The sequence below is a fragment of the Sprattus sprattus genome (assembly GCF_963457725.1).
Source record: "Sprattus sprattus genome assembly, chromosome: 5".
NCBI classification, from domain to species: domain Eukaryota; kingdom Metazoa; phylum Chordata; class Actinopteri; order Clupeiformes; family Clupeidae; genus Sprattus; species Sprattus sprattus.
Window position 1 is genome coordinate 27,262,812 of NC_137924.1, and position 27,531 is coordinate 27,290,342.

The window sequence follows — 27,531 nt, forward strand, 5'->3', positions numbered from 1 at the left end:
ATCAGTATTTATTTGATTTTATAGTTACTTGTTTTTTACTCTCATGATGACAGATGAGGTGCTCTCGCATAGAAACGTGAGCGGGGAAACAAGCTGTTGCTTCACTGAATAGGCCTATATGCTTAATATATACTGTCGAAAAGGAGGAGGGGGGGAGGCTGGTATTTGTGGATCAGAAAGCCATGTTCCAAAACCGAAAAATTTGTCTCAAAATTACGTCATAGGAAGCGTGTATTGGGCGATCCACAAATGCAGATCTAACACTTGATGGTATTTAATTTACTACCATATATTGGAAGACTCAGTCATGGATTTGTCAGTCATGTTTCAGGTTTATTCTTGAACGATGGTGGCCTACCATCTTGAGACAGAGGCTTGAAGTCACACACTCACTCACAGTGTTTCACCTTAGCTTATCTAATCTATCTCTAGTGAGAAAGGCTCTTATATACATAATGTTTAAGGGGTGTTACCATGTATTCAAAATAGGCCATGGCTGCAGACACCTTTGTCTCAACCTGGGGGGAAGGGAGTTCTCACCTCCATCCCCAGGTATGAACAAAGAGCCCTCACCAAGAAATGTTTAAATGCCAATAAAAGTAATATATTTATACTAGGTATAAATAAATTGGAATTATTGCAACTAACCAGTCCCTTCACACTACACATGCGAATTGTAGATTTACAAATGACAGACCATGAGAAATGCACACTCTTAAAAGTATTTTAAGAAATGACAAACGATACATTTACGAATGGACATCTATGTGTACAAATCATAGCACATTTATGTAAATGCCAACTTACAAATCACGAGTAAGAATTTTGTTTTTGTGGATTGCAAAACACATTTGTAAATCGTGAAACATTGCATTTACGAATACTTTTGAGACATATCTCTCTCCATACATCAAGACCATCACCAAGAAGTACCAGAAGAATAATAAATCAGGTAAAAGCCAACCCACACATCACCTCTAAAGAGTTGCGGACCTCTCTGGCAGCATCTGGGGTAAATGTACATGCGTCTTAAATTAGACGAAAATTGTTGTCTTGTCTCCAAACAAAGCGGTTTGGATATTAATCAAATAATTCTATTTTGGACTCATCTGTCCAGAGAATGGACATCCAGAAGGCGCCGATTTGTCCGAGTGCTCTCTGGCAAAGTTGAAGCGGGCAGCTTTGTTCTTTTTTGAGAGCAGAGGCTTCCTTCTAGCAACCCGACCATGAATGTCATGTCCAGTGTTGGGAGTAACGCGTTACTAAGTAACGCGTTACTGTAATTCCACTACTTTTAGCGGTAACGAGCATGTAACTAAGTATTTGTTTAAATCGAGTAACGCAGTTACAGTTACTGAAATCTAAATTAGTTTGTTACCCGCGTTACTATCTTTTGTGGAAAATGAACACTTGCAGACAAGAAGACAAGATAGACCTACTTTAGCTTCTTCTGATCTGACGTCACAGGACCAATGCGACCGCACATGAAAGACACTCTGCTACCCAGATCCACGACCGCTTACACACACAAACACACACACACATTGCACCTGCATACAATCACGCACGCATGCACACACACACAAAGACACGTACAAGGCTGTACATACGCAACTGTTTCTCCCATTTTCCAGGACTGCTAACACACACACACACACACACACACATTGCACTTGCATACAATCACGCACGCACTCACACACGGATATACAACCGCAATTATTTCTCCCATTCTCCACGGCCGCTAACACACATTCATTGCACTTGTATACAATCGCGCATACATATGGAAAGAAGGCTAGGACACCGATAGTGGTTTCCAACATTTATTGTTTTACCAGAAAACGCGTGGAATCTATTACCAACTGTAAAGGGTGTTCGTGTCCTCAGTCATCTTGGCTGTCGGGGCAACGGCGAAAGAAGCACCACCGGGACCAGTAGGAATTTAAACAGTTCCTACCTTGATCAGGGTGGGGATTGCCAGCGATTAGGATGTATTAGAAAGATATTATTCTAATTATATATTAAGCATATTGTGAATACTGTGTGGGTGTTTCAGGGTATTTTGTGAACTGAACCAGTAATTGATTATTTTGTATCCCCCTACTTTTTAATATGGTTTAATACTGTAAGCCAATCACTTTAACTACATTGGGCCTAATGTAGTAAAAAAAAAAAAACACTGTTAAATGACTGAGACAGTTATTTTGTGTTAAGTTAAGTGTTAAAAGGGACTTTTGTACTACTGCTTGATTTGAAGGCATGTTGCCCTGTTGTTTAAAATAATTAGGTAAAAAATATATATGTTTATTGGGTTTGACTGTTCAGTACTGTTCATATTCATTATATTAAACGCAGATATAAAAGTAACTTAAAAGTTACTTTCCCTAGTAACTAATTACTTTTGATATACAGTAACTGGGAAGTAATTCAATTACCTTTAAAAGAAGTAACTAGTAACTGTAACTAAGTACTAATTTTCAGTAACTTTCCCAACACTGGTCATGTCTATTAAATTTTCGTCTGATTGTAGACGCATGTACATTTAAGCACCCAAGTATGTTTTACCGAATCTGTTACCTGCTTGACTTTACCAATGCAGCTGGGGGTTCACTTACTTTTGCACATACACTAATTCCATGTTTCATGTAGTTTTTTGGCTACTCAAACAATTCCCTCTAAACAATTAAATGCAATTGATAAACATAAAATTGACATTTCATCTATGGAAAATCGGAGATGAAAAAATTAAAAATCATGGTTAAACAACAGAAAAGTCATAAGTGCTCAAGGGGTTTACATACTTTCAAGTGGCACTGTAAGTACTCATCCTAACGCTAGTGTCCATGTCATGTTTAGTATAACTACTCATCCTTACGCTAGTGTCCATGTCATTATCAGTATAACTACTCATCCTAATCCTAATGTCTGTCCCTCCAGAGGTCTTCTGCTGCCCCGGGTTGGTGTGGAGTGTCATGGAGTGGAGCGCACAGATGTGGGATTCCTCGGAGGGGGCATCTACTTCAGCGACTCTTTCAGGTCGGTGGGTTTGGGCATTTCAGGAGTAAACATAAACAACTTAAATGGAGTAAATGTTGTAATCTGCACAGAATCCAATCGGTTTGCATCTGAATCTGTTTTTGGCTCTTTGTTGTTCCCTTACACCTTATAAGATGACAGAGAAGTTGAGTATGTGTTATTATGTGCCCATGTAAATGTATCAGTATCACTTCGACTCAGTATTTACTGTTCATTGGTCTCAGTAGTTTTTACAGTCCTGGCTCTGCCAATTGGAAACAATCATAGTGAGCCATTAACACTCCAGCCAATCAGCACGTTGCTTCAGGGGCATGGAAGAGAGGGGTGTAATTTGTTTGGCTGTAGACCTCAGATATCAACAACCTTTGGTCAGACTTGTAGACTGTACCTTTAAAGATCAGTGTAAGTCTGACCCTCCAGTCAGTGTGGACACAGAACCACTCAGGCTAACCGCTCCATCTCTCCACTCCCTGTTCCTGCTCAGCACCAGCGTGAAGTACTCCAGGCCCGGGGAGACCGCCGGCTCACGCCTGCTGCTGGTGTGTGAGGTGGCCCTGGGACGCTGCCGAGAGCTCCAGAAGAGGGACCCAAACCTGACCTGCGCCCCCGAGGGCTACGACAGCGTGCTCGGGGCCCAGAGCACCCTCAGACAGCACTCTGAGTTTGAGGTGCTCACTCTTATTGGGGTGGCCTACAATACACATGTTTAAGATTTAAACTCTTTAACGACAGCATTTTACAATATATTAACACTTTCTTTATACATAATAACTTAATGAATAAATGTACACTTTTTCTGGACATATATTTTTTTTGTGTAATACACTAAATGTTGTACTCATTATGGTGTTATTGTCACGCTGTGATGACTGTCCCTCCCAGGCTGTGAGCGCCTGTCCTCTTATGGTTTCCAGGACGATGAGTATGTGGTGTACAGACCTGAGCAGGTGAGGCTGCAGTATGTGGTCCAGTACACACTGCCAGACGACCAGGTCAAGGACTTCCAGCCGTCTGTCGACACCTCTGTGGAAAACATCCCCCAAGCAGGGACCTCTGACATCTGTGAGTATCCACTGATCTCTTACACAGATACACACACGCACACTCACACGCGCGTGCGCGCGCGCACACACGCGCGCACACACACACACACACACACACACACACACACACACACACACACACACACACACACACACACACACACACACACACACACCACACACACACACACACACACACACCACACACACACACACACACACACACACACACACACACACACACACACACACACACACACACACACACACACACACACACACACACACACAGACAGTCCCACAAACACACCAATCTCTTTACTTGGCCCCGCCACAACAACTCATAAAGTCTGCAGATTGAAAAACATGGACTGGACCCAGATGATATTAAGTGTTATGTGCTATGTACTATGTATTCAATGAATTGATGAGAACAATGTTGTTATGAGTAATGTTGTCATATACTTTGAATTTGGTGAAATGAGATGTAAATATGTGTTATTACATATTATAAAACAATTGGGTTCTATCACGTAATTTTGCTGTTTCTGATTGGACGAAAGACATTCCATGCTATAGGTTATTCGTCAACATACGAAAAGTTACAGGACTTTTCACAGCTAATAGTAAATCACTCCGCGATGAAAACATTTGCGTTGATGATAACGATAAATTCAAAATTCTTAAAATTCCAAACCAAGACGTTGACAATGGAACTATTTTTTGTTGTGGAGAAACACTGGCGAAATAAACCATTTTTAATCAATAACTTCGTGTTGAAATGTTAACTCCCACTCGTGCTATATTGCTTAATACAGTGGTTCTCAACCTTTTTTCAGTATTGTACCCCCTGTGAAATATTTTTTCAGCCAAGTACCCCCTAACCAGCGCAAAGCATTTTTGATTGAAAAAAATGTTATACACAGCGCTATGCCATCATTGTCTGATTTATTAAACTGTCAGCACTGAAGATTGAACATTGAATATTGTTGTATTGAACTGAGTGCGTTTGCAATTACATTTTAGTAAGAAACTTGTGCTTGTGCTTCGCTGAAAATCTTTGTCAGTCTTGGTGGCAAGGAGGCAACTGCTGTGATCAAGCTCTTCTCCAGGCACAGTCTGTTTCTCTGCTTTGTTTTGATCACAGTCATTGCAGAGGAGGAGGCCTCACATAAATATGTGGAGGCAAAGGGTAGTAGCTGCTCCAAAGCTTTCTCTCCCAGGTCAGGGTGCTCCTGCTTCACACACATCCAAAACTGTGTGAGTGTGGATGTGGCAAACTTCATCTGGAGTCCACGGTCAGATGACACTTCCATGAGTGTTTCCTGATTAGTGACAGAGCTTCCACATGCTTCGGACAAGAGAAATGGGTTTTTCACCCAATCCAGCTGTGTAGATTTCTCCTCCATGTCAGGAAAGTAGGAAATTGAAAATTAAAAAATGTAATCAAATTGGTCTAATGTCCCACGATGACCAACTGGACTGGAGCTCTGTCCACATCCTCACTAGAGAGAAAATCATCCATCTGCACCAAAGCAGGTAAAATCCCCCTGTGCAGAGGCTCTCAGAAAGGTCTGTACTTCAGATCGTAATTCCAACAGCCGTTTGAGTATTCTCCCTCGAGAGAGCCAACGCACTTCTGTGTGCTGCAGCAGTTGTGTGTGTTCAGCTCCCATGTTTTTGCGAAAAAAATCGCGCTTATTATACAGTTACTTGCCAAAACGATAGAAGACATTCTTCCAGAATACCTCTTTTGAATGAGTTTGTTGCCATTTCGTGATTTCCGCTAAGAAAAAAATAGTTCTGCAAGCAAATGCTGAGCAATCGACCTTCTGACTTCAAGTTTCAATGACCTTCCGTTACGTTAACTACGTTAACTACGTTACTTGCAGAATGATATGCAAGGTGAATTAGAAGCAAAAAACCCGTTGCCAATGACAGCGGTGATAAACTTTCCGCAGCAGTTAATATCTAGGAATTACAAACCTGCGAACGCAGACATTTAACCCACATATGGCCCATACAAATCAACGTACATTTTGGAACATTCTGAAGAGCCGTATAATAAGTATTTTTAAATGATTTTTGAATGGAGGCTTATTTTAAATATATCTTTTTAAAAATCTCAAGTACCCCCTGGACTACCTTCACGTACCCCCAGGGGTACGCGGACCCCCGGTTGAGAACCACTGGCTTAATAATTACATATTAAGTGATGTTATAACCTACATGAGAGGGACATCATATTATTTATGACATGAAAGCAGTACAGCAGATGAAGTAGTATTTATAAACTGTACGTGGGCGAAAAGGGTATGTAATATGGAGTACACAAAACAGAGTGTAAGGTTTTACATAGGACCTGTTCTGCTTATCTGGTTTTTCCATTTCCTTTAGCGTGTTTTAGCATTTTTGGCATGTAAACAGTCTGCAAAGTAACCTGTTTTTTCATTGGTTTTTGAGACGTGCGTCTCACGTAGGCAGTGTGCTCTAACCTGTTAACCAGGCGCGAGATGAAAATCAACAGATAACAGAGGTGCATCACACAATCAACGCAGCCAGTGTGCATAAGGCCTAGTCAGATTGTGGTTGATGTTAGGGTTAGGGTATACCACAGCATTTTAAAGGCACCCAGTGCAACTTTTCGAGGCTTAAAAATAAACATTCAATTTCTAGTCTTTTTTACACGTAGCAAGTTTCAATAACTCCATACGATTACATATCGACATTCAAGGAGCAAAGATAAGACGTCGTTGTGTGGTGAGAACAACAATCGCCGCCATTTTCTTTATTTTTTGTAACCTACAATAAATAAAGCAGGATTCCAGTCAATGGAAAAATGGCCTCTCCCCACTGGCGATTGTTGTTGTTTACGATTTTCTATCAGTTCTCACCACACAATGACGTCTCATCTTTGCTCCTTGAATGTCGATACGTAATGGTATGGAGTTATTGAAACTTACTACGTGTAAAAAGACTAGAAATTGAATGTTTACTTTTCATTGAATGTTTATATAAAGTTGCACTGGGTGCCTTTAATGGGCTGTTTCACAATGATAGATTTTGTATTACATTGTACTAAACAGTGTTAGTACAATGTAATAAGGTTGTTTTAACAGAGATAAGCAGTGTTACCATCCACAATGCACTGAAAGCACTCTGTACATGTCTCTAGTGGCCAGTGAAGACAGTGGGGGGTTCGAGGACGTCAAGAACCCCCTGGATAGCGTGACTGCTGGTCTCCTGGACAGCGTTGGCCAGATGCTCCCCCTGGAGGCTGTCCATGTGAAGTGCAAGCTGGTGGACCTTCTATCTCAGGTGCGGTATAGGGCTCACATCTGCAAATTTTATTTCAACAGACATGATCAGATCATTATCAATATCAGCAGACAAGTCTTTTCCATTCTCTGCCCCTCAGACACCGTGACTGTAATCACTGAACTGGATTGCTTTGTTATTCCCTAGTAAGTGCTAGTCCCCTATTGCCTCTGTTTGTTGTTCTCCCATCTCCCATAGGTCATCATCTTCCAGACGTACTCCAACCCAAACACCGTTCCCATCGAGGCCAAGTATGTGTTCCCCTTGGAGGAGTCTGCAGCTGTGTGCGGCTTTGAGGCCTTTATCAATGGGAAGCATGTGATTGGGGAGGTATAGTAACTCATATAGGCCTTCATCAATAGGAAGCATGTGATGGGGAGGTAAAGTAACTCATAGGCCTTCTTCAATAGGAAGCATGTGATTGGGGAGGTGTAGTTTCTCATATAGGACGTAATCTGTCAGGGCCTCAGTGACCATAATTACATCTGTAAGCTAAAGGAGGGTGTTTGTCTGTTTGTGTGCGTGTACGATTGCGTGTGAGTGTGTGTGCGTGTCTGTTTGTGTTTGAGGTGTCTGGGTAGGTTTTGTAGTGACTATAATGACGTCTTTAAGCTAAATGAGGATAATAATAATAATAATACATTTTATTTATAGGGCGCCTTTCAAGAGACCCAAGGTCGCCTTACAACATTGAAAAAATTAAAATACATTGAATTATAAAAAATACATTGAAAAAATACATTGAATTATACATTATACAGCAACAACTTTACAGGTTATAGGCCTGCTTAAACAGGTGCGTTTTGATTTGTTTTTTAAAAAGAGTGATTGAGTAAGGGTCAATGTTCCTGATGTCAGGGGGGAGGGAGTTCCAGAGGTGAGGGGCAGAGCGGCTGAAGGATGTGTGTGTGCGTGCGTGCGTGCGTGCGTGGGTGTTTGCAGTTGGTTTCTCTCGCTTTAAGTGGCATTAAATGACAAATTGTTGTTGGGAAAAACCCAGCACCTTGTGCATTCCAGCATTGCCCACACAGAGGGCACTTCTCTCCCAGTGTAGCTGACATGGTTCTGGTGGCGTCTCCGTTCCTCAGGTTCACCCATGTGTTGTGGTGTGTGTGTCCCTCAGGTGAAGGAGAAGGAGCAGGCTCGTAAAGAGTACAAACAGGCCATAGCGAAGGGCCACGGGGCTTACCTGATGGATCAGGACGCACCTGTACGTGATCAAACACATGATATCTACCATAAGCACTCATCCACATAGACATTGCTCAGATATGTAGTGTTCAATTTTATTTGTTTATATAGAATCAATAATACATTTTATTTGACTCATGGCACTTTTTAGAGCCCAAGGCCTGAACTTCCCTAAAGCATTTGTCAAAGGGACGGTGGCAAGGAAAAACTCCCTTTTGACAGGACGAAACCCAGTTCAAAACTGTGTCATATGATTTCAATTCACCTGGAAGTGTTCCAAAATAATCAAAGTTATAGTGACAGCATGATGTTGAAGAAACAGCTCCCTACGTAGAGTATAATAATATTTAGCTGATGTTGAAGTTAGGAGATTTGGACACTAGACAGTTTGGATAAGTTATAACACTTGATTTCTGTCAGTGTAATCGGCTATTTTTGATGATGTCCTAACTGTGCGCCCCTTTAGGACGTATTCACCATCAGTGTGGGGAACCTTCCTCCCGGGGCCACCGTCCTCATCAAGGTCACTTTTATATCTGAGCTGCTGGTGAAGGCCGACTCCATCTTCTTCCAGTTGCCTGGTAGCGTGGCGCCCTGGCAACAGAGTTCTGCACTCAATGAGAGGACACAGGTAGGAGAGGAATCCTTTGAGTGGCAGCTGTCATCCGTGTTTGCTCTATTCAATGGTCAGCCTTTGTGCATTATTTGTTTAAGTTCCCTCAGATGATTTGAGATTGTAATGAAATTAAACTGCATTTGTTTGACAGGATACAGTGGAAAAGTTGTGTGTGAGTGAACTCAATGGGTAAGGGTCTCCATCTGGTTCACATTTATTTACTTAACATTCCAGTGGAGTTATTTATCCTAATCATATTCATTCTTCGTTCTCATGTATTGTAATTTGTCATCAATATCTTAATAATAATTAGTTTATATTGTGCTGTTGTATAATTAAATGTGCATCTCCTCACTGGTTCCCCATAGGGAGTTTACCCTCAGTTTGTCCATTGAGATGCCTTATGAGATCACTAGTCTGCGCTGTGATACTCACCGCATTCAGACCAAGGTATATGGCCCTATATCATCCTACGCAATCAATACAGTGAGCCATATCTTTCCCACTCTCTCACTCCAGTACATCTCTACCTTTAAGAAGGTCTTGAAGACCTGCCTCTGCACCTCCTCTCCTATCTTGCACTTCCTCTTCCTCCCTCTACCTCTCCTTATCTTTCTTATAATGTGCTCTCCTCTAAATAACACTTAACTCGCTCTTACAGAAGTTACATAGATTGTTCACGGACCCGTACTTTTTGAACTCGTCTCCAGTCGGATGTGTTTGTTGATGGACCCATGTCTTGTTGCACCTGTTGATAAAATGGGGAAGGCGTTGTGGTGTTGACTGAGTGAGAGTTGATCACCGTGTTCTCTCCTGTGCGGCAGAGGACTGACTGCAAGGCGGTGGTTGGCACGTTGCCGGGGGAGATGCTGGGATCGGACGGGTTCCACCTCTACATCACCCTGTCTGAGATGCACATGCCCCGGATGTGGGTGGAGAACCACCCAGACAAGGACAGCCAGGTCAGACCTGCACACGCTCACAGTACTTAAACACCCTGACAGAGACCGCCAGGTCAGACCCACACAAACACACAGTACTTAAACACCCTGACAAAGACCACCAGATCAGACCCACACAAGCTTACAGTACTTAAACACCCTGACAAAGAAAGCCAGGTCAGACCCACACAAGCACACAGTACTTAAACACCCAGACTAGGACAGCCAGGTCAGACCCACACAAACACACAGTCCTTAAAAACCCTGACAAAGACAGCCAGGTCACACCCACACAAGCTCACAGTCCTTAAACACCCTGACAAAGACAGCCAGGTCAAACCCACACATGCACACAGTCCTTAAACACCCTGACACAGTGCCTAACTCCTTGCCCCTGCATTTCAGATGTTCACTTAAGAACTTTACATTTCTTCCCCTTGATTCTTTTCATAGGTTTATGTTGTCTTATTCCACATTTAATGTCAAACACAAATGTGTGTTTGTGGATAAGTAGTTTAAATTCACTTTACTCAACTTGCCCCTTCCTTGAAGTTTTTATACTATCCCTCTATTATCTTTGTTTTGGCAAAAATGGGTTCCTCACACACACACACACACACACACACACACACACACACACACACACACACACACACACACACAGAGACACAGACACAGACACACACACACACACACTCCCTAGGCCTGTATGCTGGTGTTTTACCCAGACTGCACCTCTCTCCCTAGGCCTGTATGCTGGTGTTTTACCCAGACTGCCCCTCTCTCCCCAGGCCTATATGCTGGTGTTTTACCCAGACTGCCCCTCTCTCCCCAGGCCTATATGCTGGTGTTTTACCCAGACTGCACCTCTCTCCCTAGGCCTGTATGCTGGTGTTTTACCCAGACTTTGAGACCACCAGAGGGGCGGGTGAGGAGTCCAGCCCTGGGTCTGGCTGCCGGGTGGAGGAGGTGGTGCTCCTGCTGGACTCCTCCGAGTCGATGCGGGGTGAGGCCCTGCTGAACGCCCGTCAGATCGCCCTGCAGCTCCTCAGCAAACTGGACACAAAAATCAAGATCAACATTGTGTTATTTGGTACAGGTGGGTACTGATGATCACTGAAGCAAGCCACAATTATTACAACACAGGAAGACTTTTTGGAGACATTTTTGAGAAATATGCTTCAATTGCACTGAATAGTCATTTTTTTAAAGCCGATTGATTTGAAAAACTTTTTGCAGATCAAAGGGATGCCTTCATCTTCTCCAAAGTTCTTGGGGATGCGCTTGAAACAGCTAAGAAGTTCATCAGGGTGGGCCTTGACTCTGTGTATTCCGATGTCTTTCAGAGTTGAAATGAAATAACAGTTTGTTTAAGTGGTTGGACTGGTATGACATATTTTGACATTTACCAGCTGTGTTACACCATCAGCAACGTCTCAAAAATGGATAAACGGTAGTTTCAGTTACACAGCTAAATTATTCCCTGTGCTATTGGTTGGGGACTTCCCACAGTGGCAAACCCCTTAATGCCACATGCAAGTTATCATACCCAGCAACCAAGGCTATGCATTATAACACATCAGCGGCACCATAGCCACCATCTTAGCAACACTTAACATCAACATCAAAGAGATGCCTTTGTGAGCTCTTAATTTAGTTTGTAAAGTGGGCACCTTCTGTTGTGTATGTGTGTGTGTATCAGCATGTTTGTGTCCTGCTGCTCTTGTCATTAGATTTCCGTACCAGTGGGGGGCAGCACTGAGCTGTGGAGGCCTCTGCGCAGCCTCAGTCTGCTGCCACCCTCCCGAGGCACCAGGAGCCTGGTGCTGCTGTCTGACGGCCACGTGCACAACCCCGCCCTCACCCTGCAGCTGGCCCGCAGCAACGCCGCCCACACGCGCCTCTTCACCTGTGGCCTCAGGTGAGCTCTCCAACACTGCGCCTGGACGACCAGCTACTGGGGTCTTGAATGAACATCATTTAAACATTTGTGTGTGTGTGTGTGTGTGTGTGTGTGTGTGTGTGTGTGTTTATGTGTGTGTGTGTGTGTGTGTGTGGTGTTTGCATGTGTTCATCTATGTTTGTGTGTGTGTGTGTGTGTGTGTGTGTGTGTGTGTGTGTGTGTGTGTGTGTGTGTGTGTGTGTGTGTGTGTGTGTGTGTGTGTGTGTGTGTGTGTGTGTGTACCTGTTTGGTGTGTTTGTTTCCGCAGTAAAACTGCTAACAGGCATATGCTGCGAGCTCTAGCCCAGGCAGGCGGGGGAGCCTACGAGTTCTTTGACACAAAGACCCGACACACATGGTCAGAGAAGGTAAGCTTTGTCTCTGCGCGGACTAACAAAGGGCCTCATTCTCGAACGCAGTTGAGAAGAATTTAAGAAGGAATTTCTTCTGAACTCTTCTGATTTAATTTGGCATTGAAAGTTTCCTAAGCGGAGCTGTTGGGGCGTGTATGTATGCAAATACAGGTGCGATTTCAATTTAATGAACCTCTTCCGGGGAGCACAGTTCAGAACACTTCATTTGTTTCCGAAGTCCGTAAAAAACATTTCAGAAGAAATTTGTGAAAATGTTCGAGAACGAGGCCCTAAGTCTTTAGTCCAACACACCAAAAGCACAATGCTGGAGCTTTGAGCCAAAAAGCAAATTGCCTCCTGGTACAAAGGTGGCTTTGAGAGACAAGTGTGCTTAAAGGTGCAGGTCAGGTCAGCTGTGTCACTGCAGTGCTGTTGTGTCATCTGGCAGGTGGAGTCACAGGTGAGGCGGTTGACGTCTCCAGGCTGCAGCTCAGTGGCGGTGAAGTGGCAGCAGTTTAACCCAACAGCGCCCCCTCCTGTTCAGGCCCCTGCGCAGCTCCACGCCCTCTTCAGCAACTGCCACACCTTGGTCTACGGCTTCGTACCCCACTGCACACAGGTAGAGTAACGAGAGAAAGGCTTCATACCCCACTGCACACAGGTAGAGTAACGAGAGAAAGGCTTCATACCCCACTGCACACAGGTAGAGTAACAAGAGAAAGCATGTCATAAAGTAGCCTTCTTCACAACCAATCGATAAGCCTATGGGCAAAGAGAGAGAAAGTCAGTAGGGGAGGGGGGCATGCGCCCTCCTCTGTTAACTCTGTTACTGCACGCGACCGGCACCGGAGCCTGCATTTTCGCCCTTAAGAGACGGTCACAGTTGTTTTCTTATGTGTCCATGAAAAAACTGCTTTAACGTTGTCAGAAAAGGTGAGTTTTAAGTTGTAGAAATGTATAACAAATGAACAATCATCATCATGTTTTATGAAAATAATCAAAACCTTCATAAATCGAGGTTCGGTTTGCCACGTTTAGCCTAAATAATCAGATGGCTAGTTTGCCTACCAGACAACCAGCCCATTATCACATGCTAATGTTTTGGTAGGAAAACTAAGCTACATGTCTGCTGATGGCGGGGGCGTGGAAGCGGCGGTTAGTGAGAGTTTAAAATGATATTGGCAAAATTTGCGATCAGATGGCAGCGGCTGTTACAAAAAAAGAATGTGTTGCCCCTTTGTTCCATGACAGAGCAACTGCCCTTCAAAATTCCTGTGCACGTCCCTGGGCTTCGTACCCCACTGCACACAAGTAGAGTAATGTGGGTATAGAGCGAGGGGGTGCCAGTGTTAGTGTACGAGTATGTGTGTGTTTACTCTCTACTTTTCAAAGTGAAGGACACTCTCTCACTCTCTTTCTTTCTTTCTCGCTCTCTCTATCTCTCTCTCTCTCTGCCTGTCTGTATAATATGACTACATGTTCTGATTCATTCTGAGGATAGCTGCTCCATGTTTGATACGTTAATGCCTTTGGTCTTCCATGCCTCTCACCTCTGCAGGCTGCTCTCTATGGAGACCTGTGTGGGAAAGAGATTAAGACCATGGTGTCCACCACAGAACTGCAGAAGAGTAAGGGCACGGTATGAACACCTACGGATTATTGCTTATCTAGAACATTACAGAACCTGGGACCAACTGAAGCTCTGTAAAAGGAGTCTGTTAGAGGTCTTGGGTCCAACTGAAGATATGTAGAAGGAGTCTGTTAGAGGTCTTCGGTCCATCTGAATCTCTGTAGAAGGAGTCTGTTAGATGTCTTGTAGATAACCTGCTCTAAAACATGAAGTTAGATTAATGTTAGCTTTTTCAACGGTTTAAGCTGGTGTGATAAGTTTCAGATGTATACATTTAGTTTCTATTAATTATCTGTGTGTTTGTGTTTGTGTGTGTGTGTATGTGTGTGTGTGTGTTGGACTCTAGCTCCTTCACAAGCTCACAGCAAGAGCAGTTATTAGAGATTATGAGGATGGTATTCTTCACATGGATGAAGCTGAACATGAGGTGCGTCAGTGTGTCTATGTCTCTGTCTCTGTCTGTATGTCTGTGTGTCTGTGTGTGTGTGTGTGTGTGTGTGTGTGTGTCTGTCTGTCTGTCTGTCTATCTGTCTCTCTGTCTGTCTGTCTGTCTGTCTGTCTGTCTGTCTGTCGGTCGGCCTGTCTGTCTGTCTGTCTGTCTGTCTGTCTGTCTGTCTGTCTGTCTGTCTGTCTGTCTGTCTGTCTGTCTGTCTGTCTGTCTGTCCGTCCGTCCGTCCGTCCGTCCGTCCGTCCGTCCGTCTGTCGGTCGGTCGGTCGGTCGGTCGGTCGGACCGTCTGTCTGTCTGTCTGTCTGTCTGTCTGTCTGTCTGTCTGTCTGTCTGTCTGTCTGTCTGTCTGTCTGTCTGTCTATCTGTCACACGTGTGCACGTGTGTCCTGTTCAATGAGTAACTTCTGTGCAGCTGAAATGGAAAACTACACAACACAGCACTACACAATTCACTAGTACAGCAACTAAAGAATACATAAAGAATTAATGGATAAATGGGATATTTATGTGCTAAATGAAGTATTTATAGGATACATTAGATGTGCTAAATTAAGTATTTATTTGATACAATTTGTTTCTATTCTAATTATTGTTTCTCTGTCCAATTCTACATGTAGGATAATTTTAGCTTCAATGGGTTAAATGTAGTATTGTTTACCGTCTACCACATGAACGTAACATTCATTGGATAAATATGCGTTATTTTGGTGATCTGTTTGTGTTGTGACATGTTGTTTTGGTGTTGACGTTCTGGTTGTGTTCCATGGTGCTGTGTTGATGTTCTAGTCGTGTTCCATCGTGCTGTGTTATGATAATTCTCTGCTGAGGGCTGGTCTGTGTTCTTACTCTTGTAGGGAAAGAAAGCCCAGATGAAGTCCTACATCGTTGAGCTCAGCAAAGAGTTCTCCATCCTCTCCCAGTTCACCAGCTTTGTGGCCATTGAGGAGAGGGTATGTATACTCTTAACCTCACTGAGAAAGGTCAAGGGGTAGAAGGTCAAAACTTCATCTGAGGTTATTGATAAAAGCCCCCTAGGCAGACAATTCAGTACAGTATGCTAATAAGTGAACTAAAAAAATAATAATTATAATAATATAGTCTACACATAATAATATTGTCGTAATGTGCAAATAATATGTTATTTCATGTCAGCAACAACAGCAAATATTTGTTATTTTTATGTGTAATTCTATTATTGTCGACATGTTTAAAAACTGTGAGCCCCAAGTGAAGTATTTCACGTCCCTCCCTCATTCTAGGATGCCACAAAGCCTGATGAGGGGTTCACAGACATCCCCAAACTGATTGCAGAAGAGGAAGTTGACCTGTTACCATATATTGGTTGGGAAGATGAAGAGGAGAGAGGGGAGCACAAAGAGACATACGAGGTAGATGTGGTGGGAGTTTAAATGGACAGAAATATTTTAAAAGCTCCTAAACACATTAAGGTCTTCACTTGGGTCCTACCTTTGCTTAGCTTGCTACACACTGGTTCAGCAATCCAGTGGCCCGCGTTCAATCCCTTACTTCGGCCTGACATTGACATGTTAGTTTGGTGTTGACGTTGTAGTTGTGCTGTGACATGTTATTTAGTTTTTTGTGTTGATGTTCTAGTTGCGTCGTCAAAGACTGCTATGAGTGAAAATAGACAGAATTTTTTTTAAAGCTCCTGAATGTATCAGGAGAACACATAACGAACACATAACAATCTTCAGCAGAAGAGAGGATAATATAGTTATTGTTTCATTAAAATGAATTAAAAGCCAAACGAGATTTCTAGGTTTCCACTTTAGGTTGGCAATTCCTCTGGTAATTGGGCAGTAAGGCTACGTTCACACTAATACATTTTAGAACGAAAATGATCTTTGACCAAATGAGCGTTTTTGCTCCATATCAGAAATAATCTCTGTCCATATTCACACGCATACAAACAGAAAAACTAATTCCAGTAAAGGTGACGAATCAGGGAAAGGCAGGTTGTAATTGACAAGACCCGGTCAGAAAGCGAACTTGGGGGTCTTCGTCATCGTTTTCGAAAGTGTTAGTATTTACCCGCTTAAACAAAACCCTGGATGGACCCTGGGCCAAAATGTAGCGAAAGTGATGCTTTTTCAAACTAAAACGCATTGGTGTGGAAGTGTTTAAGTTTACTGGTGCTACAGTGATGCACTGTCTTTATGATTCTCTAGACAGGAAGTTCATCTCCCGCTTACTTCCTAACATCCCCTCATATTGGTTCACGTTCCTTAGAAAAAAGGGTCAGTCAATAATAACATAATTCCAATGAATCTGACCTGAATTAAATTCATTATGATTAACAGTAACTTTACCTGAAATTGTGTGAGAATTATTTACATTTTAAAATGAATTTGAAATTTAAATAAAAATCATATTCAATTGAAATTCCTCAATGTCTGGAGCAGTCTGCTGTCACAGTTATCTACAGTTTTTCAAACCATTGAATAGTCAGTATAAAAACAGTCCTACAGGGAATCAAATCTCCCCTCTCTTGTTTTACAGGCCTTGGATGAATGTAACTACCATTCTATGGCCCTTTCAGAGTGTTCACCAGACGACGACTCACTTTTGGACTCCATCTTTGAGTTCCTAGGTGACCCCTGCGTAGAAAGTGAAGAAGTGTCTGATCTCTTGGATCTTTCTCCAATGTTCGCTCTGGAAGACCAAAGTCTTGATAGGCGTGCTCCTGCAGACGCATCTCTCCTCCAGGAGTCCTTCGTCGGGAAGTTTGGCCCTGGTCTCCGAGGAATAACATTAAGACTGGGGTCTAAAAGTCTTGTAGCAAATTCAGCCCCTACTCTTGCCCCTTCTCCTACTCTTGCCCCTGCTTCTACTCTTGCCCCTGCTTCTACTGTTACCCCTGCCCCTACTGTTGCCCCGCATCCTACTCTTGTCCCTCTCTGTTCCCCTTTCCCTCCCCTCGTCATTGGCCATGCCTCTCCCCGTACTCTGTCCCATACTCTCCCTATCATTGGTTCTGCTCCTGCTCCTGCTCCTGCTCCTGGTGGTGCTCCTCCTTCTCCGATTCTCTCTGGTCATACCTCAGCCCCGCTCCCTCATGTCTTGTTTGGTGCTCGGCGCTCTAGTGGTTTAGGTTATTGGGGTGCAGCTCCTTCTCCTGCCCCTGGTCCCCGAGAATTACAAGGAAGCCAATGGCAGGGCTTTCTTGGCCGTGCTCCTACTCTTGCCCATGCTCCTGACCTTGCTCTTGCCCAATCCAGTGCTCTTGCCCATGCTACCTGTGTTTTTGGCCATGCTCCTGCTCCTTCTCCGATCTTCTCTGGTCCTACCCCAGCCCATTCCCCTCCTGTCTTGTTTGAGGCTCAGCACTCTCATGGTTTCAGCTTTGAAGGTGGAGCTACTTCTCTTGACCGTGCTCCTACTCTTGCCCGTGCCACTGACCTTGCTCTTGCTCTTCCCATATCCAGTGCTCTTCCCCATGCTACCGGTGCTTCTGCTTTTACCTCTGCTCCTGTCTTTGGAGCTCCTGCCCATCCTTTTCTCATGCAACACAAACGCACACTCCAGCAGCAGCAGCGGCAGCATGGACTTTTTCGGGCTTTTTCAAGCCACTCCATGCCTGCTCCTCCACCTCCTCCAACTCAAACCTCTTTGCACCTCTCTGCTCCTCCTCCTCCTCAAACCTCTCAGGGCCTTCAGGGTTTCAGCTTTGGAGCTTCCGCCTCTGATTCTGCTCCTGCTCCTTCTCCGATCTTCTCTGGTCCTACCCCAGACCCTCCCTCTCCTGTCTTGTTTGGTGCTCAGCGCCACCATGGTTTCAGCTTGGGAGCTCCTTCTACTTCTTCTGCCCAGTCTTTTCTCATGCAGCAGCAAGGCACACTCCACTCCTCTGAGCAGCATGGACTTTTTCAGGGTTTTTCAAGCAACTTCATGCCTCCTCCTCCTCCTCGATCCAGTTTGCACCTCTCTGCTCCTCCTCCTCCTCCTCCTCCTCCTCAATCCTCACAGCACCTCTCTACTCCTGCTATGGGCTCCCCCTGGGTGCCTCCTACTGGCTCTTCAAGTTTCTCAGAAATATCTTCTTTGGACTGTCTCTCCTCTCCGTCAGATATCATCTCTGCTCCTTCTCTTCCTAGTCCTCCTCCCGTTGTCTATGGGTCTGTTACTCGTGCTGTTGCACCAGGATCAGGACAAATGTCCAGGGGCAGTGGAGCACAGCGTCGTCATCTGGTGGGTGCTCTCCGTCAGTCAACCTCCTCCACACCTGCTGCTCCTCCTCCTCCTCGTTCTCAAACCTCTCTGCACCTCTCTGCTGCTTCTCCTCAGGAGTGTGACTATGCAGGTTTCACAGAAAAGTCTTCTTTGGACTGTCTCTCTGCTCCCTCAGATATCATCTCTGCCCCTTCTCCTCCTCCTTCTTCTCCTCCCCTTGTCTATGTGGCTGCCACTCCTGCTGTTGCACAGAAACTCAGAAAAAAACCTGTGCAGAAAATCCGCCGGCCCATGGCAGCAGACGCCACACCTCTCAGCATGAGTCATCATGCCATCGATCATGAGAAGAGAACGAAAAGATTTTCGGTGAATATGGGGATGCCATGGTAAAGGAATAATTATACATTTCCTTTAATACATTTGATTTTCTGTAATATCTCTAGTCTTTATCTTTGCATGCTTAAAAATCAGAGAGGCTTTGCACTGGATACTTTTGTGACAGCATGATGTGTTTTGGGTGTGTGAACACTTAAAACATGTGAGCACACTCAGGAGTCTGTAAAACATGAAGGAGTCTGTAAAACATGAGAGCATACTCAGGAGTCTGTAAAACATGAGAGCATACTCAGGAGTCTGTAAAACATGAGAGCTCACTCAGGAGTCTGTAAAATATGAGAGCATACTCAGGAGTGTGTAAAATATGAGAGCATACTCAGGAGTGTGTAAAATATGAGAGCATACTCAGTAGTCTGTAAAACATGTATGCACACTCTGGAGTCTGTAAAATATGAGAGCATACTCAGGAGTGTGTAAAATATGAGAGCATACTCAGTAGTCTGTAAAACATGTGAGCACACTCAGGAGTCTGTAAAACATGAGAGCATACTCAGGAGTCTGTAAAACATGTATGCACACTCTGAAGTCTGTAAAATATGAGAGCATACTCAGGAGTGTGTAAAATATGAGAGCATACTCAGTAGTCTGTAAAACACGTGAGCACACTCAGGAGTCTGTAAAACATGAGAGCATACTCAGGAGTCTGTAAAACATGTGAGCACACTCAGGAGTCTGTAAAACATGTGAGCACACTCAGGAGTCTGTAAAACATGTGTGTACACTCTGGAGTCTGTAAAACATGTGAGCATACTCAGGAGTCTGTAAAATATGTGTGTACACTCTGGAGTCTGTAAAACATGTGAGCACACTCAGGAGTCTGTAAAACATGTGTGTACACTCTGGAGTCTGTAAAACATGTGAGCATACTCAGGAGTCTGTAAAACATGTGAGCATACTCAGGAGTCTGTAAAACATGTGAGCACACTCAGGAGTCTGTAAAACATGTGAGCATACTCAGGAGTCTGTAAAACATGTGTGTACACTCTGGAGTCTGTAAAACTGATTAGTTCTCCATTGCAGGAAGGGCGACGGCTTGGGAAAGACTTGGGAGAGACTGGCATGTCTTCAGAGCCCAGTAAGATGCCTGCTATTCAAAAATCATCCATCAGTTAGAATGCAAACAGATAGTATACGTACCTATGATTCAATATGAAATGGATACCTCTTTATATTTTGGTTGTCATCAATTAATGACACTATTCTGAAATGTTTTGTGTAATCGTTTGCCGCCTTCTTCCTTACTTCTCTACTGCCTCGTTAGGAGGGATACTGGGAGTGCACTGAGGCAGTGGGATCTCTCCTCAGTGTGGATTTGAACTTCTTTGCTGGAGTTTTCCTGAAAGACAAGGGCATCGCTTCTCTGGGTGAGAGCATACAGTATCTCTGTTGTGCACACACTACACAGGACATTTCAAGTCATATTTAAGGTTTCAATGATGTTTTGCAACCGGTTAAAAAAACAAGAAATGTCCACATAACAATCATTACACTTCAGATGGGGGCGGCTTGAAGTTTTGCTCCTTCTCAACTATAATAGCTTGGCCACAAATATGGAGAAGACTCTTTTTTGTTTACTCTTATAAATTATTCATTTTTCAACTGTATAGGTGCATAGTGTCCCATTTAAACCTCTTTATTTGCATGCAAGTCCTTTATTTAGGTCTTGTTTTATTGCCTTTGACCCCATGGGTCCGAATGAAAGCAGTGATTTAAATGTGTGTTTATGTACGTGTTTGTTGATTCTCTCTCAGGACCCAAGGCCCACGCTGACATCCTGAGGCTGGTGTCCACCCTGCTGATCCTGCAGCTGGTGCGAGTGAAGAAGCTGGTCAAGGGAGAGCTTCTGCAGTCACTGTTCCGCCTCAGAGAACCTCCTCAACACAGGTGTGTGTGTGTGTGTGTGTGTGTGTGTGTGTGTGTGTGTGTGTGTGTGTGTGTGAGAGAGAGAGAGAGAAAGAGAGAGAGACAGCAACAATTGCAGTACATATTTCTTTTAATTCCAGCTCTTACTGTACATATATCTCTGTGTGCATTTTGTTGCATGTTGCCAACAGCTGCCCAGAGTGGGAGGCCCTGAAGCGAGCGGTGGACTGGGTGTGCTGGGCAGACAGGCAGTACCCGTGTGTGTGCAGCCGGCTGGAGTTCGGCCGCGACTGGGAGTCGTCCACCCGACAGCTCCTGGGCTTTGACCGCCCGCACCCCCTCTCCCCCCTAACCCCCCTGCTGAAGAGGAGCCGGCTCATACCGGCCTGCTAGACACAGACCCCACCCTTCCCTCCCCACCCTGCCTCTTATACTGGCCTGCTAGACACAGACCCCACCCTGCCTCTCATACTGGCCTGCTAGACACCTCTCATACTGGTCTGCTAGGCACAGACCCCACCCTGCCTCTCATACTGGCCTGCTAGACACCTCTCATACTGGTCTGATAGGCACAGACCCCACCCCGCCCTCCCCACCCTGCCTCTCATACTGGCCTGCTAGGCACAGACCCCACCCTGCCTCTCATACTGGCCTGCTAGACACAGACCTCACCCTGCCTCTCATACTGGCCTGCTAGACACAGACCCCACCCTGCCTCTCATACTGGCCTGCTAGACACAGACCCCACCCCGCCCTCCCCACCCTGCCTCTCATACTGGCCTGCTAGACACAGACCCCACCCTGTCTCTCATACTGGCCTGCTAGACACAGACCACACCCTGCCTGCCCTGTCCTGCCCCCCATACTGGCCTGCTGTCTTTTTGGTTTTAGTTGAATAACATTTCTGATAATGCCTTCAAAATTGCTATGTTTATTTTTAAAACAAATGCTTTACTGACACTACTGTGTGAATCCATACATACGGTATATCTACAAGCCCACTTGTAATTTCATCATGATCACATTAGTATTCAATTCTTAGCCAACCGTTTTGTCCAAACCACGATACTGTAATGCTATTCTACCTTGATAGATAATGCTGAAGATAATGCTGAAGTCTGAATAAAAGCATAACAAAGGTATCAGGTCCACATTGTTTTTATTAGAAGGCATTTAACATCAATGTGTGAAACTGAAAGAAGAAAAAATGCCTTGCTGTTTACCAGGAGCTTACTTTAAAAAGCTAATGTGTCCTTCAAGCAGAGATGGGCAAAAATACATCAAAATGTATTTTGATACAAAATACAAAATACCCCTCAAATAAATGTATCAAAATAAAATACAAAATACTGTTGCCAGAAAATGTATTTTTAAAATACAGGAAATACTTTTTCTGAATTTTCCGTTTTCCTCCAATTTGGTATAGCAAAACATTCAGGTTTGGGCTATACAGTGGCGTAACGTAGTTACCAGAGGCCCAGGTGCAGGCTATTATGACGGGCCCTTGTCAGTGGTGTAAGGCAGTGGTTTCCAAACATTTGAGTCCTGTATCCTTTTTTTCTCATGTTTGTAACCGCCACTGCCGCCGCCACCACGCCCCTCCCCCCGCACACATATTCTGCCTATAACACCTGTCAGTGTAATTTTTTCGCTGAATATGGTATCAGTATTTTGGGCAATGTGACTTGGCAATTCATACTATTTAGATTGACATAAATATGCCTATGGGCCCTGGCTACGGGCCCCCTAAACCCAGGGGCCCAGGTGTGACCTCACCCCCTATAGTTACGCCCCTGGGGCTATATAATGTACACAAAGCTCTGGTGAACCCCACAAAAAGGAAGAACAGTCACAGAATGGCAGTGTGTGACTTTGTGACTTTCATGTTTTCACAAAACAGAGCTCTCATTGCAATCTCGCTTCCGGGAGGGTTATCCCCACCGTGCTTTCGTAATACGTAATTGCGTATAAGGACATCATACGGATTTGATCAAGTCACATTCTGTCAAGATGGCTAACGTTCAGTGCAACAACTCGATTCGCTCTTCTAATAACCTCCTTTTAGTCGGTGTACTAATTAAGATAAATTGACAAGGATCAAGACAGCTATCTAAGTTTTCGAACACCGCCCTGTTTTGTCAATGAGAGAGATCTGGGGCGATTTCCTTTTCGCCTCAAAAAGGAGCAGGCCATAAGAAACACCACTTTTGCCACTATTGGCAAATTGACAGATGATTGATTCGCCAATGACATTCAGAGGCAGATTAGATGGTCTAGTTGTAGAATCCGACAGAAAAAAAATCTCCTGCCTAAAGACTGGAGAAAGTATTTTGAGTATTTTAAATACAAAATGACTCCACTCTAAACTATTTTGTTACAAATGACATTAGAATTTTTATCGGCCATATAAAATACAAATTACAAAATACTCAAAAGTAAAATAACTGGTATTTCAAATACAAGTAATTGAAATACTGACCATCTCTGCCTTCAAGGAGCCTAACTACAAAATAATCAGACATACAATCCAATAGTAAGTATAAAAACATTGCAATCATATGAAATATAAAAACAAAATACCCCCCCCCCCCCTCCTCCCGGCCCGAAAAAGGAATGCCTGTTCACAAGAAAAGTCATCCCTTGACTTTAAAGTTTGCTATCTTGCGGGGAATGGTGAATGTCAGCCTGACACTGAAGGCTTGGTGGTCCTTCTTCAGATGGTCTGCGGCGCTTGCTTTGCCTGCCAGCCCAGGTTCATCAGTTAAGTTGTGCTGATATGGCTCCTTCATATGGATTATTGAGTAATGCATCTCACTCCCCGGCCTCTGGATCATGTTGTTGATGTTGCAGGATATTCTCTCCACAGCTGAGTGACACATGGCTGGTTGCTGTTATGTCAGACTGATGGAAAAACATGCCAGAGATGGTGTGCCAAGAAAGCCTCCATTGTTTGCTTTATAGCATTCGTACCAGTCACCGTCAAGGAATACAGCTGCCATCCAAAATAGCCCTGTCAACAGAAGACGAAGGAACTGCTCCACAACAAAACTGCTCCGATTACAGTGTTTGTCCTCCAGGCTCTGGTCACCACATAACAGTTTATGTTTGTGTTTGTCAATGATGAATACCAACAAGATAAGTGGAGGTGCGCACATGTACATTATTTCGTAACTGTTGATTCCAGGAGATCAGGTGCAAAAGAAAGCAAGCTCAAATATGTACTTGAGGATATAGAATATGACCTGGGCCACAAAGGCATTTGCAGCTGTGGATAAGAGAGTGAAAAGACTTTCTGCAAAGGCCTGGGCAAGATTAGGCATTATGGGTCGATGAGGGTAAAGATGGTCTGCTTAAAGCAAGGGTTCCACTGAAGAAGATGTTCAGTCAGATGATGCTGTGCTGCTGCAGATGGACAGCTGGCTCTGGAAAGGGAGGAAACACTGTTGAGTTTCAGTGTGGAATTTGCTGTCATACCTGCTTTACAGGACATAAGAAAGTATGATCATTCAGTTTTAATGAAATATCTTGCTTCTACTAAATGTAAAGTAACACTATGGAGTTTCTGGAGCCACCAGGTAGGGGGCTACTTTTTGCTGTTCTATTCAGTAACTTATTTGCTAGATACCAGTTACATTTTTCTGTCCATGTTCCAGGTCTGAATGAATGGTGTATCTATTTTTAATGTTGGCATTTACCCTCAAGTGCTTTGCCAAAGAGCCCAACAACAGACACTAGTAATCAGGATTGAGGTTGGTTTGTCATAAGACTATATCTGATTACAGAGAGCATGGATGACTATATCCCATTCATCAGCAATTTGGCAGCAGCCATAACCATTCAGTTTAATGTAATAGGATGTTAGGTACTGTGAACTTAGATACCTGTGATATATTGTAGAGAATATCCAGCATAACGCCCAAAAAACATACTATGGTGATAGTACTGAACCGGAAACAGGACTTAGAATTAGTCAGTTTCCTTCTTCTAACCTACATATCTCTATTTAGCGTTACTTTTGTGATGTTTACTTTATGAACTCGATTTGAGAGTGCCAGGTTTAAGTCTACTGTTGCACAAAACTTGAGTTTCTGTTGTTTGGTTTGTTTGTTTTTAAGAACCTCCAAACAAGCTATTTATTTGAGATAAATAGTGGTCATACTCCAAGAATATATGAAGATATAACTAAGGAATCGCTGCAACTGAGATATAGATTTTTTGTGTGATCATGTCCAGGGAAAAGGACCCATGTTCTCTTATACTGTGATTTTTGCTCCACAAACTGTGAGTTGGCAAAAAGTAAATCGGATGTATAAAATATCATTAAATTAAGGAAAATGCCTATAAGGTGAAGGTGTGAAAGGAAGGACAAACTCATTGCCGTTTAATTTCTAATCCGGTTTGCTGATTGGCTATTGGCTATTGGTGTGCCTTGGGCACAATACGTTTGAAAAACCTTGCAGTAGGGTATAGTTCTGACAGAATCATACCTTTAGCGTAACATGACCAGGAAGCTGGGCTCTTACCTGTAAAACTGCAGGTTTGTCACAGGTTTGTAGCTGAACACCTAGTTTGAAGAAGTCGGGCTATTCTAAACACACAATTTGTGCCATCAATTATTATTTTTTTTTTTGGTGGAATTGTGACAAACGCAAGTGTCATCATCACAGGCATTGTTTTAATCTAAATAGTTGACGATTAATCTTTTAAGGCACTGATACATTCTGAGCACAGAAATACTTCTTGCTTGAAAAGTATGACAATCCAAATGGAAATCCAAAGCAAAAACATTAACATTCTCTCAACCACATGAAAACACTGGGGAGGTAAAAGTTAATCTATAATGAATATCAGTTGCTAAATGAAATGGTGTTTTCAAAGTGCTTATAAATTCTTTAAAATGATTAATATTCACAACAGTTTGCTTTATTCAAACCACCAGAAGATGGCGATATGAGAATAATGTGTTCTATTGGTGTGTCTTCAGTAATCACAAAAGAAAAATATATATACAGTATATTTGCGGCTTGGCCCCTCTAGGTCAATGTACTACTTACAGCCCTGTGTCATGTCACGAAATGCTGATTCCTGATTGGTCCACCTTTAATAGTCGACTAACTTGGGGAACCATAAACCACATTATACTACAAAAGCATCCTCTGCATCACCAGCACACAGTTTGTCTCTGGGGTGTTGTGGAGCTCTGCTGTTCTTCTGGAGGGAGATCGGATGATCGGATGTCTTTCAGCGAACGTGACTGAACACAGTGCATTCCCTGCAAAGTGAACCACGGTAAATAAAAACTTTTACAGGACTAAAATATGGCTATTGCACAACATAAAGTGACATGAAGGTAAGTATTTAAGACAAATCTGACATAGACAACATGCATTTTCCAGTTATGATCATAATTCCATGTTCATGTTGTATCATATGGCAGGCTATGTATTATGTATGACATTAAAACTTTTTGGGAATCTGCTCCCAATTTAGTTTATCGATAGATAAACAAGTATGGACAGTGTTCAGATGTATTATTTTGAGGACAGAGATGAAAAAAGCCGTATATAGGACTAATCATGTTGCTCCTTGGATCATTGTTGTGGTGTGGTTTTCACACGTTGAAGAACAAATGCTACTGTTCTATCAGAGGCTGTGTGAAGAAAGCCACTGAAAAATCCTTAAGAGCAGAGCTGCAAAATAATATCTGTTTAATACACATGTGTCAAACTCAAGGCCCGGGGGCCTGATCAGGCCCGACAAGCTATTTAATCTGGCCCGCCAGCTCCTCAGAATGTTGCAAAAGTTCCATTGATTTGAATGAGCAACGGTGAAATTTTATTTGGTTTGCCTAATTTTCCCTCAGGATTAAAGTAACAGTATGCAAAAATAAATACTTCAGGATTAGGGATAGGATACTCGGTTTTACCTTAAAATAACAGCTTGAAAAAAATTGGGGCGCTACAATGACTTTTTATATGGAAAATTGCCTCCGTGCCGTTGCCATACCAGGGTCCATAGGCATATAACTGCTAAATGTAGAATTGACTGACGCTGCCCAGCTTTCCACTGTCTGCCGAACTAGTAGCTTATTTGCAGTCTTGCTTTGTCTTGTGTTGCACTTGCTTGATGTTTGACTGTGTTAGGACCAGTGTTGGGAAAGTTCACTTTCTACATGAACTTGTTCAGTTCATAGTTCATAATTCAAAATTTTTAACTGAGTTCACAGCTCCAAAAAATGAACGAGTTCAGTTCTTTTTTTCAATATGTTACGGGCTATATTTTTTCTAAATCTCTATCTGTCTGCAATACCGCTGTCGGCCTCTACGCAACTTCGCCGCTCTCACACTTGCCAGGCATAGGCAGTATGAGAAAGCACACGCAGCAATTGGATATAGGACTGTGAACGGACTCTTTTTCGCTTGGAAGTCTCTAGAAATCTGGCACCTTATTGAACAAAATTAAAAAGAGTGAACGTGCCGTTCACAGTCCCCAAAATTAATGAGTTCACAGTATCGTTCATCAGGCAGTTATACAGTATGAGTACGTTCAGTTCACGTTC

At 43.4% G+C, this 27,531-nt stretch overlaps 1 protein-coding gene across 1 annotated transcript in view; it reads left to right on the plus strand.

The window, feature by feature from the left end:
• Positions 1 to 21,433, plus strand: part of LOC308366103 (protein mono-ADP-ribosyltransferase PARP4-like) — a gene marked incomplete at its 5' end in the record, with an annotated part of 30,161 nt that extends 8,728 nt beyond the window's left edge. Inside the window, 24 exon segments of the mRNA XM_080839739.1 lie at positions 2,941 to 3,039; positions 3,524 to 3,707; positions 3,954 to 4,101; positions 7,258 to 7,400; positions 7,599 to 7,730; positions 8,524 to 8,610; positions 9,058 to 9,222; positions 9,359 to 9,396; positions 9,576 to 9,657; positions 10,032 to 10,169; positions 11,028 to 11,247; positions 11,388 to 11,458; positions 11,882 to 12,069; positions 12,359 to 12,458; positions 12,892 to 13,062; positions 14,002 to 14,082; positions 14,420 to 14,500; positions 15,377 to 15,472; positions 15,782 to 15,910; positions 17,043 to 19,099; positions 20,130 to 20,184; positions 20,371 to 20,473; positions 20,861 to 21,000; positions 21,174 to 21,433. Of these exon segments, the coding sequence (XP_080695865.1) occupies positions 2,941 to 3,039; positions 3,524 to 3,707; positions 3,954 to 4,101; positions 7,258 to 7,400; positions 7,599 to 7,730; positions 8,524 to 8,610; positions 9,058 to 9,222; positions 9,359 to 9,396; positions 9,576 to 9,657; positions 10,032 to 10,169; positions 11,028 to 11,247; positions 11,388 to 11,458; positions 11,882 to 12,069; positions 12,359 to 12,458; positions 12,892 to 13,062; positions 14,002 to 14,082; positions 14,420 to 14,500; positions 15,377 to 15,472; positions 15,782 to 15,910; positions 17,043 to 19,099; positions 20,130 to 20,184; positions 20,371 to 20,473; positions 20,861 to 21,000; positions 21,174 to 21,365 (4,900 nt within the window). The 3' untranslated portion in view covers positions 21,366 to 21,433.
• Positions 21,434 to 27,531: the final 6,098 nt, after the last annotated feature.